The following is a 20,619-nucleotide window of genomic DNA, read 5'->3' as shown; positions in this document are numbered from 1 at the left end:
ATCTATCTATCTATCTAATAGATTTTAAAAACGTGCAAAAACAGAAATACTGTATATTAAAAAGGTGAGGTAGTGTCCAAGGGTTCAATGTCCATTTAGGAATCGGATGGCAGAGGGGAAGAAGCTGGTCCTGAATCGCTGAGTTCAGGTACCTCCTACTGGTCATGCCCTGGGTGCTGGAGGCCCTTAATAATGGATGCTGCCTTTCTGAGACACCGCTCCCTAAAGATAAGGGTATCAAAAATAAACACATAAGAGAATAAGCTATTCAGCCCACAATGTCGTGCCAATCGTAAGACCCATTTATACTAAATGCCCTCTTTTGTATTATCCATCTCCATTCATATTAATATGTATATCTAAAAGCCTCTAAAACTCCACCAAACTGCCAGCTTCCACTCCTATCCCTGGTAATCCTCCTATCACCCCCTGCTTAAAAATCTTGCCCCTGCCTGCTGCAGTAAAATTACCCACTTGGTTAGGTTCAGGAACAACTATCAGGCTCTTGAACCAGCAGAGATATCTCCACTCAACTTCTCAGCCTCTGACTGAACTATCCCTGCACCCTATGGGTTAACTTTCAAGAACGCTTCATCTCATGTTCTTGATATCTATTTATTTATTTATTTATTTATTTATTACCTTTTTTTTTCTTATTATTATATTTTTTTCTTTTAAATTGCAGTCCACTGTCTTTTATACATTGTCTGTTTCACCGTCCAGCAGGGCATGGTCTTTCAGTGATTATATTCTTTCTTCGATTTTCAGTGTATGCCCACACAAAAATGAATTTCAGGTCTGTATATGGTGACATATGTACTTTGATAATAAACTTACTTTGAAGATATTGAGCATGACACAAAATGGAAACGAGATGCTGAAATACGAAGCAACAGGCAAACACGGGCAGGCTCAGGGCTACTGAGATCTCACAGCACCTATGTAGTGAGCATTACCCAAAATGCTCCATTACCAGTTTGAAAAATCAAAAAGAGTATTAGACTGTGAGGAAGAAATTTGTAGAATTCAAGCGGGATTCAGTCTGGAGAAAGTTCTTTTGGGAGTTAGGAAAATCAAACAAGGCAAGGGAATACACTTTTGGCATATCTGCACCAACCAAAGAGTGCTATCCTGTCTAAACCTACTTTCCAGCATTAGGCCCAAGTGGCATTGGTATTGTTTTATTATCACTTGTACCTATGAATGGTTTACTGTATATAATTTATTTTGAATAAAGTATATTTTGTTTAATAAAAAACAAAAAAATACTGTTAAAATCTGTTTTGTATGTGTCCACACAGATAAATTATACTGAGGTAGTGAAAGGCAAACATTGAAAAATATTGTAATACAATTAGAGAAAAGTGCAGTGTAGGGAGACAAATAAATTACAAGGACCATGACAAGGCTGATTAGGAGAGAGTTCAAGAGTTCATCTTTATTGTATAATAGGTCCATTCAAAAATTTTATAGTAGTGTGATAGAAGCTGTCTTTGTCTGGTAGTTCATGCTCTCAGGCTTTTTAATCATTTGCCTGATGGGAGAGAGAGAGAATGACTGGTGAGAGTCCAGGATTACATTAGCTACTTTTCCCAGGCAGCAGGAAGTGCAGACTGATTCATGGGAGAGGAGTTGGTTTCTGTGATGGACTGGGCTGCATTCACAATTCTAGTCTCAGGCAGAGAAGTTGCCATAATCGAGCTGTGGTGCAGCCAGAGCGGATGCCGTCTATGGTGCATCTACAGAATAAAAATTGGTAAGGTTCATTGGTCATAGTATCCATGTGTCTGAACCAGCACAAATCATTGGTGATATTTGTGGTGAACTATGTGCCTGTCGGGACATGCCCCTGCTGACTGCTCCTGTGGCTCCTCCCACAGGCCCCTGTATAAAGGAGATCTGCGGCCTGACGCTCGGCCTCAGTCTCCAAGACATTGTATGATAGACACTCACTCCTGGTTCCTTCTTCCAGTCAATAAAAGCCGATATCTCGCCTTACGTCTCAGTGTGAGTTATTGATGGTGCATCAATATTGACACCTAATAATTTGAAGTTCAGAATCATTCACACCTCAGCACCATTGATACCGACAGGGAAACGTGCTCCATTTCCCTTCCAGGTGTGAATGACTAGCTCTTTCATTTTACTGACCTTGTGGAAAAGGTTATAGCCATGCAGGTCACAATTCTACAACTCTTCAAGTACCATCTAAGGTTCCTACCCACTACCACACTTTTGACAGAGTTCCAGGCCTCTACCACCTACCTTGATGGAAAAAATTATTTAAATTATCATCTCCCCTCAAATCCTTACAATTACCTTAAATCTATTGCCCCCATTTTTGAAACCTCTCCTAAGGAAAACAGATCCTTCCTTTTACTCAAGGTAGTCCCCCCAACAACAGGGCAGCACAGTAGTGTAGTGGTTAGTACAATGCTTTACAGTACCAGCAACCCAGGTTCAATTCCTGCCGCTGTCCTGAAAGGAGTTTGCACATTCTCCCCTTGACCGCACAGGTTTCCTCCAGATGACCTGATTTCCTCCCGCAGTCCAAAGGTTAATTGGTCATTACAACCAATGATTAGGCTAGAATTAAATTGGGGATTTGCTGGGCAGCGCAGCTTGAAGGGCCGGAAAGGCCTATTCCACACTGTATCTCAATAAATAAAGTACCAGAACAGTGATCAAGCAATGGTCAAATTAATACTAAGCATGATCTTTTGTTTAATTAAGCTTACCCAAATGAATTACATCACATTTTACTGGTGAAATATTATCTGGCAATTTTTTGCAAGAGTGACCTTAGAGGTTTAGAAAATTATGAGAAGCATAGATAGGATACACAGAATCTTAACCTCAGGGAACAGGTTTAAGATGACGGGAGAAGAGCTGAGGGGCAAATTTTTCCCCACAGAAGGTGGTAAATGAGCTTTCAGAGGAAGTGACAGAAATAGGTACTATTAAATGTACCAGTACCCAATAGTAAGGGGGCAAAGGAATAAGGGCCCAAAGTGGGCAAAGTAACAAGGTTGGAATCAGACGAGCATTAATGAAGTGGGCCACAAGGTTCTCCCTTTGTGCTGCATTCCATGATTCGCTGATCCATGTGACAGATGTACTTTGCAAGTGAATTTGCACAAAACATACAGTCTCTTACTGCCACAGATAAGTTGCTAAAAGATTTTGGTAGGTAACCTCCGCCTTAGGTCCAGTTGACCTACTTGCAAATATATAAAGAAAGCAGATTCAAAGCCAGCTACTACAAACTTTATTATTTGTTCATCCATCATGATTTATAACATTGTACACCGTTGTCAAAAATAAATGTAGTACCATAATGCACCATCTGTTTTGATGCCTTGAAACCATTATTCAGGTTCTCATTTATAGGTACTACATATAAATATTTAAATAAAGCAACAATTTATCTTAAACAAAATTTTCAAATCTACAAAGTATATGAAAATACTCATTTTATACAAATTTTTTATAAACATATACCAGGTGCCAACTTAAAGGTTTTATATTTAAGTTTAACATTTTGTGTACCATATCCAATTTGGATGAAAACAAAAAGAACAATGATGCTACAAAAGACCAGAGTCCATTGCCATTTTGTAGAAGATTCCTTTTTTGTGTACGAGATTAGGTATGGTATCAAACTCTACCATCTGACCCTTGTCCAGAACCAGAACCCTGCAAAAATAAAATATCATGTTAGAAACCTCAAGAAAACATCTGTGACCTTGGGACTATCAGCTATTTTCCAATTTACAGTTAGCTATTATGAACAATTGCTTACTTACATATTGAACCTTAGAGAATGTGCATCCATACTCATGATACTGTCACAAGGAAAATGAAACAAAAGTGTTTCTATTATTAATATTGCTGAACAAATCACATGGGCCTGAAATTTTGTGGGAAATATTCATAACTTGTGCAACTTTGGGACTGCTAACCATTCCAGTGCAGAAATCTCTAAAGTCAGGGATTCACCACTGAACTGAATTGTGCTCAAAAGGTGCAATTAGTCCAGTGATGGGGAGGACAGGAGATGTGGGCTGTGTTAAGCATAATTCAGCCCAAAATGTTCAAGAACGTGTTTAATTGTCTGAAAGCACTTTTAACATTTTTAAGCAACACACACAAAATGCTGGAGGAACTCAGCAGGTCAGGCAGCATCTATGGAAAACAGTCGACATTTCAGGCTGAGAGCCTTCATCAGGACTCCTTCAACATTGTTAAAGTTTTTTCTCTTAAAATTCAGCACTGTGCAACAATCAGGCACATATATGTAGTGAGGGTGCCCAAGACTTTTGCACAGTACTGTATTTGTCAATGTGGAGCAGAGATGTGGCAGAGGAGTGCTGGAGGAGAGATGGCACGGGTGTAGATACACCCAGGCCCAAGTCACCAGACAAGGTCATTTGATGCTTAACAATTGGCTTATTGATCATTACAGAATCTCTCTCTGGTACCTGCCACTTCCTCCCCTCTCCCTTTCCCTAACCATGATACCCCTCTCCTTGCCACCTTCCTATTCTCAGTCCACAGTAGAGACCCATATCAGAATCAGGTTTATCACTTACCAATGTCATGAAGTTTTTTTTTTGTGTGGCAGCAGTACAGTGCAATACATAAAATTATTACATATAAAAAAAGACAGTACTGTATTGTCAGACATTCCGAACCATCGATTGTTGTAATACTTTGACAAGTGTGGCCAAGTAGGGGGTGTTGCATAGCCAGCTGTGGAAGCTTTCCCCATCCTTCTGTTAATGAATGGTCCAAATTTATTTGGCATCACTGTCCAGAAGATCCTTACCACCATATTCTATCCAATGGATTTTCAGAAGTTTTGGATGCTCAGCAGTGAGCATTACTACTGATTTTGAAATATTAACCACAACACAAAGTATAGATTTTATTAACTTTCTTTTGGTGTAGACAATTGCTCCTAGCTTGCAACACTCAATGGCATCATTGTAGTTTGCTTCAGCGGATTCACTTTGGTCTTCCGTCTCAGCTCATACATAGTGGAATTGGCAAAGCACTAATTCTTCAAATTTATTGCAGTGGCTCTACCAGAAGTTGGCATTGCCGGTAATTTTATCTCTCATTGGCAAAATTAAAACAAAGTGTTATCTGCTGAACCAATTGACATCCATCTGGTCTGGTCTTGACCTAACTACAATGATAGAGGTCAGGATAACAACCTTGCTGCATTATTTATACTAATTATCATTACTTTAACTATTTGGTTTACAATAAAAAAGCTACATAAATCAGTTGCGGATTCTGACTTTCAAGTAATTTAAGTAATATGCCTGCACGTCGCAAAAATACTCAAATTCTAACAGTGAAATAAAACATAGGAATTATATATCTTGTTAAAAACAAAATAAACTAATTTTAAACTAGGACTTGCTTCTCTATTCCTTGTTACTGTAAAGAGTTAACATATAGTTTAATTATTCATACTTGGTGGCATTTTAGATAATCACTGGACTATTGTCAGAATCAGATTTATCATCACTGGCATGTGACGTGAAATTTGTTAACTTAGCAGCAGCAGTTCAATGTAATACATAATCTAGCAAAGAGAGAAAAAATAATAATATAAAACATAAGTAAATTATGTATATTGAATAATTTTTTTTAATGTGCAAAAACAGAAATACTGTATAGACAATCCCTGGGTTATGAAAAAGTTCCATTCCTGAGTCCGTCTTTAAGTCATATTTGTACATAAGTCAGAACAAGTACATCTGATATTATTTAGCGTCAGTTAGTCCAACGTTTGTCTTAGTATATAGTATACATTTTACCTTTATATGCATATAAAACACTTCAGAAACATATGTATTCCAATAATTAAACCGCTGCATTCTTGGTAATAATCGTAGCTTTCATCGGGGCAGGGCCTTTCACATGCTCTATTATTCTCACTTTATTCTTTAAAATTGTTCCGATCGTTGACCAACTGTAGCCTAACGTTTTTCCAATGGCTGATGATGTTTCACCTCTTTCCAAATGCTTTATTATTTCCACTTTATTTTCAATTGTGATCATCTCCCGTCAACGGAACAGAAACACTACGGGTGGCGGGTCTTGAGCTCCACCGGGTCCTAAGGAAACCCACACTGAATTCCCCGGGTCCTAAAGTCTACCGCACCTGCACTGAGATTAAATGGGACAAGTGGAGGCTGTCCTGGGTTTGGGTATTCCTCAATATTCAGTGTGGGAATTTAAACTGGAGGTGGCGGTGCTTTGTTTTTTTTACGAGGTTCAGTTGCGAGCTCGACATTAACCCGGTGCACTCGGGAGTGGTCTGTCACTGGATTGAACTCGGGAACCTCTGTTCTCGAGCCCGGCGCTGATCTCACTGTGCCACCAGCCGACCAGAAAAGGCTGGGGGGGGGGGGGGGGGTCAGGGTGAAACTTGCTAAGAAAAATTTAAGCCAAATACAAAGTTACACACTCAACACAGTGTCAACGGCAATGAGTTAAAATGGCGGAAGGCATCGCAATCCGACTTAAAATGGCAGACAGCGTTCTCCTTCCTCGGTTCGTTAAGTATGAGTTGTTTGTAAGTCAGATGGTCGAAACTCGGGAACTACCTGTATATTAAAAAAGTGAGGTCGTATCCAAAGCTTCAAAGTCCATTCAGGAATCAGATGGCAGAGGGGAAGAAGCTGTTCCTGAATCGCTGAGTGTGTGTCTTCAGGCTTCTGCATCTCCTACCTGATGGTAACAGTGAGAAAAGGGCATGTCCAGGGTGCTGGAGGTCCTTAATAATGTACGCTGACATTCTGAGTCACCACTCCTTGAAGATGTCCTGGTTACTTTGTGGGCTAGTACCCAAGATGGAGCTGACTAGATTTACAACCTTCTGCAGCTTCTTTTAGTCCTGTGCAGTAGCCCCTCCACACCAGACAGTGATGCAGCCTGTCAGAATGCTCTCCACAGCACAAGTATAGAAGTTTTTGAGTGTATTTGTTGACATGCCAAATCACTTCTGATAAAAGTATAGCCACTGTCTTGCCTTCTTTATGACTACATCAATGTGTTAGGACCAGGTTAGATCCTCAGAGATCTTGACACCCAGGAACTTGAAGCTGCTCACTCTCTCCACTTCTGATCCCTCTATGAGGATTGGTATGTGTTCCTTGTCTTACCCTTCCTGGTCCACAATCAGCTCTTTTGTCTTACTGACATTGAGTGCCAGGTTGTTGCTGCAGTATCACTCCACTAGTTGGCATATCTCACTCCTGTACACCCTCTCATCACCACCTGAGATTCTACCAACAATGATTGTTTCATTAGCAAATTTGTAGATGGTATTTGAGCTACGCCTAGCCACACAGTCACGTTTATACAGAGTAGATCAGTGGGCTAAGCACACACCCCCGAGGTGCATCAGTGTTGACTTTTAAATTTTCCATATTCTAACCAGAGGAAGCACAAACCAGTTTTCATACAGACTAGGTTCTGCACTCTTCTCAGCAGAAATTGGAAGTACTTAGTGGGGAAAACGATGGCTTGAATAAACATATTTCCAAATTTTAAGTTACTCAATTCCAAAATTAGCCCATCAGTTTATTTTTACAACAGCTCAGGTTTCTATTATTGCCACTATTTAATAACTTGAAATCTTTATCTCTGAAGTTTTTTTTAAAAAAAGCAACTGGTATGATTTACGTTGATTAACTTAAAAGTGAAACCTAATGACTGGAATTGTCCGTTTGGAACCCACTATTTGCCTAGAGATTTCAACTGTAATATTCTTTTCAGCTTTCATGATGCCAATAGAAAGCAGCACCTTTGTTCAAATATGCAGCTAAATGCAGGTGATGAGTTGCTTCAGAAAACATGGCTGTTCATCATACAGACAAAATGACTTCACTTGTGCCATAAAATAAGACAAATTGGAGAACATGGATATGTTCCACTACCATGTGCAATTACCCAACACAAAAATTGCTTGCTGCAGGATTGATGCTCAATTACCGTGTATAATCCATAATGGTGTTGAGACGATGTGCTATGGTGAGTACAGTGCATTCATCAAACTGGTTTCTTATCGTTGACTGGATGAGTTTGTCTGTTTCTAGATCTACAGCAGCTGTGGCTTCATCAAGAACTAATACTTTGGATTTCCGAAGAAGTGCTCGTGCTAAACAAATCAGTTGTCGCTGTCCAACACTGAAATCACAAAAAAAATGTAGATTTTTTTTAATTCAGTTTTTCTTCTTTGGAATTCCTCAAAAATAAATAGTCATAGAATGTGTAACACACACAAAATACTGGAGGAACTCAGCAGGTCAGGCAGCATCTATGGAAATTTATAACAGTCAATGTTTCGGGCCATAAACATTCATCCTCCTGATCTGCTAAGTTCTTTCAACATTTTGTGTGTGTTGCTCTGGATTTCCAGCATCTGCACTGAATCTCTTGTGTTTAGAACTCATTTAAATTAAGTGAGTTTTGTCTGCTTACAGTGTTAAGGGCACAATCACTCAAAGGTAAATTTCCTCTGCTTAACCCACCTCCATCATAAAATATCAGGACAACAGCTCCAGTACAAAGTTAGAACCAATCAGTTTCAGAATTAAATATGTTTGATCGAATCCTTTTGTGGTTGTCCAATACAATAAACTAAATGCCATTAGCAAACAATCTGTCCTATGATCTTCTGACCAATCATTCTGTCAAACCACCTCACCACATCCAGTTATTTCTGATGAACAGAAATCCTTGGACACGGTTTAAAAATATTTAAAAAAAAATAAACTGCTAAATTCAACTTAAGTGAAATTATAATGAGATAATATATAGATAGTCTTATTGAATATGAGGCAGCAATTATCATCGGAGTAACTGAAACTGGGCACGTGATGGAAGACTTGGGGGAAACAATGACCACAATTCTGTAAGTTTTAAGATAATTATGGGGAAGGGGGTTGAGGGTGGTTGTGGAGGGAGGCCGATTTTAAAAGAGAGTGCCTGGGAAAAATAAATTGCTTGCAGATGTTTGTGAGTAAAATGATCTCTTTTAAAAGATTCCCATTTGTAGGACAAGTTCCATGTTCTAGCAAGAGTGAAAGGCAAAAATATCAAGATTAAGTCAATCTTAAAAGAAAAAGGATATTGAAAGGGGAAAAACACAAGTATATGACATATATGTAGACCTTCAACTCAGCACATCTTTTGAGGAATATAGCAATGAACAGAGTGCATGGGAGAGAACTTAAAGAAATTAGGATAGATGGGACCATGAAATACCCTTGGCAAACTAAGGCATTCTATGAGTATATCAGGAGCAAGCGGGGTATCCAGGGAAACAGTGTAGTAACCTATATGTGGAACAGAGTGTATTTTAAAATTTTAAATGAGCATCTCTCATCTGTAATCATCAAGATAGTAGTTCAGGGAGTACATTGATGGTCTGCATAATGTCAATAGTAAGAAAGTGGAGGCATTAGACATCATTAAACACACTAGGGTTGATATATCCCTTGGTTCAGAAGGAATCTTTCCCAGGTTGCTATAGGAAGCAAGAAAAGGGATAACAAAGACTCTGACAGAGGTATCTGCATCTTCATTAGCCACTAGTGAGATATTAGAAGACTGGGGACAACTGAGGTAGTCCCTTTATTTAAAGAAAGGCAGCTGGGTTAAGTCTGTTAAGTACAGGCTATTCAGCCATATTCAGTTGATAGGGAAAATATTCAAGAAAAATTTAACTGTTATTTATGTGGGCCCAAAGCTACAGTTAAGTTCAGATGTGGTTGTGCTAGGTCTCGCACACATCTCGTAGATCCTTGCTGCAATGCACAAGTGTGGTAAACCATCACATCCCAATATATGCATTGCAGCCAGTGGTAGTTCTCCAAGGAACTGGTGGTGAAGATTCAGTACATTCCAATAAAGAAAAATTAGAAATAGCTGGAGTAGAATATGGCGGTACAATTTGTGTTGAATAAATTCACAAACTGAATGGCCACAACCCTCTTGGTTAGCTATTTCCTCTGGTTAAAGGAATTTCCCATCTCTCTTGAATCACCAACACCTATTTTGAGACTGTGACCTTTGTTCTAGGCAACCAGCCAGGGGAAACATTATCACTCTATTTACCGGTCATGCCCAGAAGATTTCTATACATTTCAATGTGATCCCTTATCTTTAAAAAAAATCAAAAATGCACCCAATAGGCTATCACTTTCTTTTGACACAATGATATGAATTTGTCCAGTTTTCTTTGCTTCTTAAATCGAGGCAATAATGGAACAAAAGATCCTTGTATACATTGAAACACAAGAAACAAAGCTGCTTTAATCTCAACATTCTCCCTCAGGTGGGTGTCATAGAAATCAGCTTAGCCTAGCACGGGGGTCGGCAACCCGCGGCTCCGGAGCCACATGCGGCTCTTTTACGTCTGTGCTGCGGCTCCCTGTTGCTTTGGGAAATAATTGGTCAGTATTTAATTAAAATGTATTTTATGTTAGTTTGTTAGTTTTTGAAATGTAATTCTAAATTTGAAGATTATGGTGATCTTGTACAATCTAAATAAGACGTTGTGGCGACATTGGAACTGGCTCACAATTAGCCAGCGTTCAGGCTAAGGGAGATAGCCTACGGAGGTTTGTGAGTACATGTCTTTTGCAGCTTCCGCGCCCATGGGGGGGCAGGTTGAGGGAGGCTTAAAAGCAAGGCTGTTTAGTTCGAATAAAGCTATCTTTGATTGCAGTTTATTGACTGCGTGTAGCACACCGCTACAACGTGTTTTTATCGCTGGCTGTCCAGAGGGGAGGTGCTGAAACGCTTTGTCGCGTGTCTGGAAGAAGTGAAAACTTTCCTGGGCAGCAAAGGGCTCACCTTTCCTGAGCTGGAACAGCCAGAGTGCCTGTAAAAGCTACACTTCATGGTAGACATGACAGCGCACCTGAACACGCTGAACACAGCTCTTTAGGGGAAAGGACGTACAGCCCTACACATGTCGGAGGATGTTTTGGCATTTGAGCGCAAGTTGACAGTGCTTGCCAGAGATTTACAGAAAGGCACATTGTCTCACTTCCACAATTTGAGAGAGTTCAAACAAGGTCACGACATGATAAATTCGGAGTATTTACATTCTGCAATCATCGCAATGCAAACATCATTTGGGAAACGCTTCTGTGAGTTCAGAGAGGAAAAAAAACACATTATCCTTCCCGGTCACTCCCCTAAGCATCGATCCATCCCTACTGAATACGACTGCATTGTCAGGTGTGAGTCAACCTGACCAAGTATGATAAATATTTTAATTGCCTATTATTTTACGTATATTCATATGTTTTCATTGTTCAGTGAAATAGTTCTTTTATTTTTCAGGTTGACAGCTGGCTGACATTATTTTTGGTTTGCTGCTGGCGGCAAATTTAAGTTTGGCGTTTTTCATAAATACAAGAAGGACTCAAATAGACATTGAGTATTTTACTTAAAAGTAACCTTCAACCCAACGTCTTTTTTTCGGAGTTCAAAATGTTTTTGTTGCATGCAGAAATGTAATTTCATTTTCTCTGCAGGAGTTCATCAATTTCATAAATGCAACACATTATAGTTTGTTTATACATAGCATAAAGGCAAAAAAAACGTTGTTTGCAGTGTTATTTCATTTTAAATGTCAAACGGGTTTTGCGGCTCCCAGTGTTTTCTTTTCTGTGGGAAATGGGTCCAAGTGGCTCTTTCAGTGGTAAAGGTTGCTGACCCTTGTCCTAGCATAAAAACATTGTTCGAAACCAAATGATTAATAATCAACATTCCTGTGTTTCTTTTACCATTAAGATCAATTTTAGTAGCCTTTCCCTCAAACTTCCTGCTACTTGCTCTTTAAGGATCATGGCAAAGCAAACTGAGAGTTTCAAACTTACCCTACATTTGCCCAAGAAAGTAATCAGACAGCTAGCTAATCTCACTTTGCTGTTTCATAAACTTATGTACAACTTGCAGTAAGTTTAATAAAACCTGAAATCCAGAAGGACCACTTAAGGACGCCATCATGGATGATGAGAAACAAAATGCAATACTAATAGTACATTATGAGACTTGCTGTCTGCTAATTGGCAATTACTGAAATTGCAAGTCATAACTAGAAATAACTTCATAATATATATCACTCTTTTACAACCAAATTCTGAGCAGGGCATATGAAATTTTAAAAAAATAAACAAAATTTAGGAAGCTTCGGGATTTCGGAAGGCTCGAATTGTGCAGGTCTCCTAGAATGTGCCAGTATTAGTCTACCTGACTGGATGAAAGTACACGACTCCCTATGGAGGTTGGAATCAAGCCCACTCCATTAAATTTTGCTCACAGGAAATCTGTGCTGCATCACTGCACTTCTATCGGAACATCTGACATGGATGTGTAGACTTAATCAGATTTCCCAGCATTCAGACAGAGAAGTCTGCCCTCTGAGGCTACACCAGTTAATTAAACTCCAGCAGATCCTTTGATGCAAATTGAAAGAAACTGCCAAGAAAAACAAAATACAATTTCCTTTCTTACAATTTCAATTGATTTAAAGCTATGCAATTATCTTTAGTTTTATTAAATTATTTCAAACAAATCAATTATTTTTATATAAATTGTGTCCAAGTATTCCTCAAGGTTGGGACATTTACATAGATTTGATTTAATTGAGAGCTGTTATGCCTAGGGATGGGTCACAGTCATCCAGGGAATGGAGTACAGTACTTTTGTTACATTTTGGCAGATCCTGCCGTTCTGACCAGCTGTAAGTCAAGTTCTCAGCAGAAGTCTGCACAAGTGCCTCCTGCCACTGTCACCCATACTTTGGTTGTTTGTTGCTGTAAAAATAAACTGCAAAAGCTAAATTAGCAAAACAATTTATTCCCTGATTATTAATTTTGATTTGAGCACGTTTTTATACTTTATCACCACCGCAGACATCTGTATTTACCTCAGATTCTCCCCTCCTTCGGAGCATTCATGATTCAATTTGTTTGAAAGACCAGACACGAATGCATTCAGGTGAGCCAGTTCCAGAGCACTCCATATTTCTGCATCAGAGTACTTATCAAAGGGATCCAAATTCATTCGAAGTGAACCCGAAAACAATATTGGGTCCTATCAATGAATTACATATAACACTTGATTATTATGAGATTTATAGATTAACATTATCAATATCAGGCTTAAAACATTAATTCCAAAGTGTTCAATTGCTTACCTGAGGTATTATTGTAATCTGAAGCCTGAGATCATGTAGGCCTATTTTTGTAATGTCAATTCCATCGATGTATATTTGTCCTTGAGCCGGTTCAATTATTCGAAATAGGCCAAGTGCAAAAGATGATTTCCCAGCTCCTGTTCTTCCTACTATACCAATCTATGAGAAAAAGTAACAGCATAGTCAGTGAGAACAATAGCTCATCTGGTTGTGAAGATAACAAAAGAAAAACAAATAAGATTTAGATGTCTGGAGGAACATACCAAAACTGTAAAACCGTTCCTTTAATTTAGGTGGTAGACTCATAAATCAAACAAACTAGCAGTTCAAAAAGAGGAGAATAGTCTTAAGTTAAATGTTAAGCCTTTTGTAACAAAAATGAATACTTTTTAAGATTTTCATAGAATTACTTCACCAATATTCAGATAGCTTTAAATTTACAAGAGTCAGCAAAAGGGTTGCTTGGGGAAAAGAAAAAACTGGCCAGTCTTCAGCTTCTTTTAGTGCAAATGTGTGAACCAAGCTGTCATACAATCTGTCATATTCCATACTATGACTCAGCAGATTCTCAAGCATCAAACCACGACACAGTTGTGGTCCATTTGGAGAGGTGGTACTGGTGTGGATGCTACGTATATCCAAAAATATAAGGGAGTCTTGTCCCAAACAAAGAGTAGCAGAGACAATTCGGTCACACACTTTGGTAGAAGAATTGAAGGGGCTGATTATTTCCTAAGTGGAGAGCAAGTACAAAAATCTGAAGTGCAAAGGGACCTGGGTGTCCTTGTGCAGGGTTCCCTGAAGGTTAGTTTGCAGATTTAATCTGTGGTGGTGAAGGCAACTGAGACGTTAGCATTCACTTCAAGAGGACTAGAACATAGAAGTAAAGATGTAATGTTGAGACTTTATAAAGCACAGTGAGGCCTCACTTGGGAGTATTGTGAGCAGTTTTGGGCCCCTCATTTTAGAAAGAATGTGCTGAAACTAGAGAGGGTTCAAAGGAGGTTCTCAAAATGATTCCAGGATTGAACAGTTTGATGGCTCTGGGCCTGTATTCACTGGAATTCAGAAGAATAAGGGGTGACCTGATTGAAACTTATTGAAAGGTGAAAGGTCTTGATAAGACTGGATGCAGAGAGGATGCTTTCTATGGTGGGAGAGTCTAAGACCAGACAGCAGCCTCAGAATAGAGGGGCATCCTTTGAGAAGAGAGATGAGGAGGAATTTCTTTAGCCAGTGAGTGGTGAATCTGTGGAATTCTTTGCTACAGGCAGCTGTGGAGGCCAAATTTTATGCATATTTAAGGCAAAGGTTGATAGATTCTTGATTGGTCAGGGCATGAAGAGAATGGGGGGGGAGCAAGAGATTGGGGCGGAGAGGAAAACTAGATCAGCCATGATAAAATAGTGGAGCAGGCTCCATGGGCCAAATGACCTAATTCTACTCCTATATCTTACAACTAAATTCCCCAAAAAGTTCAACTGGAACAGCAAAATTCCCATCAATTTATTTGATAGCATTAAGTGTGTAATTGTGAAGTCAACATGCACATTAAAGTATCATTGAATATAATATACAAACATCACTAATGTGCATTCAGTACTCATCACCATGCCAAGAGAAGACTTATCAAACTTAAATCAGTGAAACCCAAAATCAGATCAATCCTCAAATTTAGGAGAAAAACAGCATTTGACAAAAATATAATTTTAAATGGTCTTACAAGTATTCGCATAACAAATAAAAACTCAGCTGCAGGTTATAGTCAATAAAGAGTTCAGCTAAAAAAGAATAACATTTACAATCAATAGCAAGTTTAGAACAAGCACCAACTCAGTTAAATATTACCATTACTCAGTTCTACTGGTCATCAGATCATTTTTCCCACTAACCTTTTCACCTCCATTTATAGAGAGTGTAATATCCTTCAAAGCCAAGTCCAGATCTGTCCTATACCGTAATGCATAATTTATAAATTCTATCTTTCCTTCCCAAGGCCATGTTTGAGGTGGTTGACTCTCTTTTATAACCCAACGTGCCTAAGTAGAAGAAAAAAAATCTGTAATATTTATCTTAATAGATGCTGCCAGATATTCATAAGACATCATATTTGAAGAATCTCCCTTTGTGGGATAAAAGAGAATAAACTAGGAACGACTGTGAACGGAAAGAAAAAGTCAACCTTTTACATCTTGAACACTTCATTAGAACTGGAAAATAAAGAAAACATTAAATTTCAGTAGTACGCAAGATGGGAGAATGCTGTAGATGGTCCATTTTTCAGAGGCATATAGGAGGGCAGTGCCATGTACTAATTCTGAGATCTTGATTTTGAATCTACTCTTCAATTGACTACACTGACAAAGAAGGCAGCGGTTGAAATCATTATTGATATCTACTTTCACCAGGAGATGGCTCCCAAGATATGGGAAGTGGTCAATATTCATGACTTATTTATTATTCCCCTCAATCCCATTCTCCTGCCTTCTTCCCTTAACCTCTGATGCCTTAATAATCAAGAAACTATCAATTCTGCTTTAAATTGATCCATGACTTGGTCTCTACAGTCATCTGTGGGAACAAATTCCACAGATTCACCACTCTCTGGCTAAAGAAATTCATCATCATTTCTGTTCTAAAAAGACATCTTTCTATTCTGAGGCTATGTCATCTGGTCCTAGACTCCCCCACTGTAGGGAGATTCCTCTCCACATCCATTCTATCTTGACCTATCAATATTTGATAGATTTCAATGAGATTTTTCCACTCCCCCCTCCATTCTTTTAAACTCCAGCAATTGGAGGCCCAGAAGCATCCTCATACATTAACCTTTTTTCTAGAGTTGTGGATCAATGGATACATTAGACTCTTTTTTTTCCAAAGCTTACAAACCTATATTTTGTAAATGGACATAAGATTGAACTCAGATGTGCTATACTCCCCCTTGATTCAGTGAGAACACACCTTTATTTCTTTTCTTTCAAATTTAGTCTTACCTCTTTTGGAGTATCAAAATACTGCTGCACTCTTTCCACTGCAACAATATTAGTTTCTACTTCTGAAGACATGCGTACCAGCCAGTTTAATGTTGCTGTTATCTAAATGATAATAAAACCAATTTACAAATAAAATCAATTAGTTAATACAATTAACATTATTAAATATATGCATTATAGACTGGATAGGACTCTTTACTTTAAACCTGTGCTTAAATCAAACAGAATAGAAATCCCAAAAAGTGCCAATATTAAACAATTACAAGAATTTCCAAATACCTGGCCCTCAATAAAACTAAATTACTGACAAAAATATTGCAGATTGCAGTAAAGCAACAAAAATAAAAACAAATTTTGTGGAGTCTATTTTTTTATTTTCCTGTTTGCTTAAGTATAAGAAATAATTATTTTATATTTTCATATTAGAAACTCCAGATCCTTTAGAAAATATACCAAGCCATGCTTAATATTACATGATTTTGCAATTGGTATCACATCTATTGACCATCAGCTTTTGCATTCTTTAAAAGGTTCAAATCAAAAGTCTAATGAAATAGTCCTTCATTCATTTTAAGAGACCTAAAGCAGCAATCAAAAAGCTCAACGCCATTCAAAGAAAGGCAGGGTAATCAAGGACATACTATTACTTACACAAGAAACAAAAAGCAAGAGTATGGCATGTGCCCCTTGAGCCTGCTCCACTATTCAATGAGATCATGACTGGTTTCTGCCTCAATAAAATTCTCTTGCTCATTGATCATATTCTTCATTTTCTTTAAAATCCTGGTCTATCAATTTCTATTTCAAAAACAACCTTGACAAAGCCCCCACAGCTCTCTCAGAGGGAAATGTGAAGACACTCTTAGTCTGAATGAATAAATTTCATCTCATTTTAGTCCTTAATGTCCCAACCCCTTTCTTCAACTGCCTTGATGTGAATGTACCAAAGCATGGTTAATAAGTTTGCAGATGATACTAAAATAGGTAGTGTTTGTTGTGGATAGCATAGAAGGTAATGAAAATTACACAAAGAGGTATATGGGTTGAGGACTTGCAAATGGCTTTCAATCCAAGTAAATGTTGGCTAATGCATTTTAGGAGATCAAACCAGGATAGGACTTGTACAGTGAATTGTAGGGCCCTGGTGAGTGTTATGGAACAGAGGGAGCCAAGGGAAAAGGAAAAAAATTCTTACATATTGTACCCGTCAGTGTTATCTTATTGCATGTGCTCTGTAATGATACAACACAGAAATAAGTCTTGCATTATTACAGCACATACCAGTGATTTTTGATATCTTCTTCATCATCTATGATTTTATTTACACACAAGTTGCAAAATATCAGGAATACCAACATCACTTTATATCAATGTTTAATTAAAAGAGCAAAGTTATTTGGTACTTAATCAATACTCCCATCAGTTTTTGGTGGATACAGAAAGATTTACAAATACCTTTAATGTAATTGATTGAGTTAGTTGGTGTTGGGTGACATGACTTTCCTATGCTATGTTTCATTTATTAGACTGTTTCTGATTTATTGTTACGCTGTACACAAAAGTTCTGGAAGCTCAGATGCATCACATGTCACAGTTAGTACTACAGTAACATTTATCCCTGAGTCAGAAGATCTCCATTGCAGCAATCAGGCAATGGGCATTGGGGACTGGGTTCCTAAGTTCAAGTGGGGATGATTTGGAGGCATTGGAATTGTTGAAAGATCTGTGGTAACTTCAGAGCAATGAGATGGTTGGTGCTGTATGAATAAAAGGCAAGATATTGGTTTCAGATGGGGCTAGTGAAGCACAGCAATGACTTGCTGCTAGCAAACAAAACTAATAAATACTTTATTAATCACACTTTCTCCTCAGAAACTATCACTGCAATCAATAGCCTGTAACTTTCCTTTCGGAGTTGAGCTTTGAAACAACCTGTACGACCTGACATTTTTAAGTAAGTAGTTCTTATTGTAATTTGTAGTTTTTATTATGTACTGCAATGTACTGCTGCTGCGAAACAACAAATTTCAGTGTCAGTGACATTAAACCTGATTGTGATTCTGAGGTACCTGGGAGTGCAAGTGTGTAGAGCACTGACAGCAGCAACGAAGGTAGGCAGAGTGGTAAAGGAAGTGTTTGATACACAGACTTTCAGGAAAAGGCAATCAGCATACGCATTGGGAATTTACTATGCAGTTAATAAAACATCTCTCAGGCCAAAACTTGGAGTATTGTGTACAGTTTTGGTCAATCTATGAGAGGAAATTTGTTATTAAACTATAAAGAATGTAGCAAAGATTTACCCAGGGTGTTGCCTGGACCTGGGGGCTTTTATAACAAGAAGTTGCAGAGACCAGGACTTCATTCCCTGGAACGAAGAAGACTGAAGGGTGACCTGATAGAGGTATATTAAGACCATGAGCAGCACAGGCAGGGTGAAAAGTACAGTTTCCTCCCCCACGGAGGGGTGTGCTAAAATCAAGAGGGCAAAGGCAAGAGATTTAAAGAATATCAGGGGCAGTTTCTTCACACAGAAGGTGGTGTGTATTTGGAATGAACTGTTAGAAACAGTAGTTAAGTAGTATTAATTGAACAACAGCAATTCAAAATTCATCATACAGTCATCCCTCGGTATCCACGGGGGATTGGTTCCAGGACCCCCTGCAGATATCAGAAGTATAAAATGGCGTAGGATTTGCATATAACCTATGCACATCCTCCCGTATACTTTAAATCATCTCCAGATTACTTATAATACCCAATACAATGTAAATGCTATGTAAACAGTTGTTATGTTATACTGTATTGTTTAGGGAATAATGACATGAAAAAAGAAGTCTGTACATGTTCAGTACAGACGCAACCATCGTAGGTTTTCTGGAACACTGATGCTGCCTCTGCAACAACCCATGCTGATTCTCCTGTGATTTTTAAGTTCTTGAGGCTCTAGCACTTTACATAGTTAGCCAGCCATCCCTTACTAGCATGAAACTCCTTCCTCTTGCTCTCAACACAAGTAGCGAATGAACAATATGCGAGGTGAACAATGCTCAAACGATGAGCGCTGGAGAGAGACTGAGGATCTGTGAAATGGTGGGAGGCTACAGCAGGGTATACTTACATATCACTTAATTTACGTGGATTCAGCGTAGTGCTCGGCACACAGCAAATTCAAGTTCTGCTTTTTGGAACTTCCTGGAATTTTTTTTCCCGGAATATTTTCGATTCGCGGATACGGAGGGTTGACTGTACAAGAAATTCCACATTGACATTCAAGAGCCATCTAGTCAAGTACACGGGAAGGAGAATTTTAGAAGGTTATTGGCCAAATGTGAGTAAATGGGACTAGTCTGGTGGGCAACATAGTCAGCATGGAAGAGATGGGCCAAAGGGCCTGTTTCTATGCCCTATAACAATACAATCAGGGAAACAACCAAGCCACGTCAATTTAATTCATCAACTTTTTGTTTCATAGCAATATATTTTATTTTTAGTACAGGAAACCAAATTTGTACACAATACTCCTGGGAGATATTTTGGCAGTTTTGTACTCAAATGCTCTTATCATGAGCCAACATGCTTTTTCATCTATTGGCCAAACCTGCATACCAGCTATCAGTAACTTGAATAGGCACTCCCTACCAAAATGGATAACCTTGTACTTTTTCTACATAATACTCAGTATGTCACATTGCTACCTAGCTTGTCTTATCGAAGCCCCTTTCCAATATCATCAAATTCCTGCTTATTTCTGTCACCAACAAATATGGAAATATGATATTTAGTCCTCAGCCAAATCACTAATATAGACTATGTATAAGTTGCATTGCACTGCATGAACCTGCCAAGGTTACATTCTATCAACAACCTCTCCTCCAAATTAAAAAGGCACTTGCCAATGTCAATTATAAATGGATAATGAATGTGGAATCATGACAGTGCCCAGAACTGATGAAAAGTATAAATATACTATAATGACTATGAAGAATATGCTACATTTAACGTAGCTGAAATACAGAGTTTCATAACATGTTATGGCATAACTTAAAGAAAATCTACTTCTCCAAACCTGTAAAGCATATGAAATGGATAGACCAACTAGGCCTGGACTGACTGTAGTTCTGTAAGCCACAACAAAGAGGGCGGAAAAAAATACAATGCAATTGCCAACAAATTCCAGTCTCACAGCCAACCACCTAGTGAGATAACAAGACAAGAATAGTTAATTTAATTATTTGCGGAATCAATCATAACAGCTTTGGTGTCCCATCCCCAAAGACCTAGAGCCATGGGAAGTCAGAGCAATTGACATAACAAGACACTAACCTTCATAATTTGGTTTGACAATCAAGACTAATTGAATTGAAACCTGTATGGGGGTCTCTT

At 38.5% G+C, this 20,619-nt stretch overlaps 1 protein-coding gene across 3 annotated transcripts in view; it reads right to left on the bottom strand.

The window, feature by feature from the left end:
* Positions 1–3,245: 3,245 nt before the first annotated feature.
* The window catches only part of abcc1 (ATP-binding cassette, sub-family C (CFTR/MRP), member 1), a 117,025-nt gene continuing 99,651 nt past the window's right edge, over positions 3,246–20,619 (bottom strand). For all 3 annotated transcript variants that reach the window (XM_059979371.1, XM_059979372.1, XM_059979373.1), the window contains 7 exons: positions 20,303–20,429; positions 16,234–16,335; positions 15,130–15,276; positions 13,238–13,396; positions 12,968–13,134; positions 8,014–8,208; positions 3,246–3,696 (listed from right to left, as the gene is read on the bottom strand). In XM_059979371.1, the coding sequence (XP_059835354.1) occupies positions 3,588–3,696; positions 8,014–8,208; positions 12,968–13,134; positions 13,238–13,396; positions 15,130–15,276; positions 16,234–16,335; positions 20,303–20,429 (1,006 nt within the window). In that variant the 3' untranslated portion in view covers positions 3,246–3,587. The remainder of the gene's footprint in view (positions 3,697–8,013; positions 8,209–12,967; positions 13,135–13,237; positions 13,397–15,129; positions 15,277–16,233; positions 16,336–20,302; positions 20,430–20,619) is intronic.

Source organism: Hypanus sabinus, chromosome 9, assembly GCF_030144855.1.
Source record: "Hypanus sabinus isolate sHypSab1 chromosome 9, sHypSab1.hap1, whole genome shotgun sequence".
Taxonomy (NCBI): Eukaryota; Metazoa; Chordata; class Chondrichthyes; order Myliobatiformes; family Dasyatidae; genus Hypanus; species Hypanus sabinus.
This window is presented reverse-complemented; position numbering and strand designations above follow the sequence as displayed.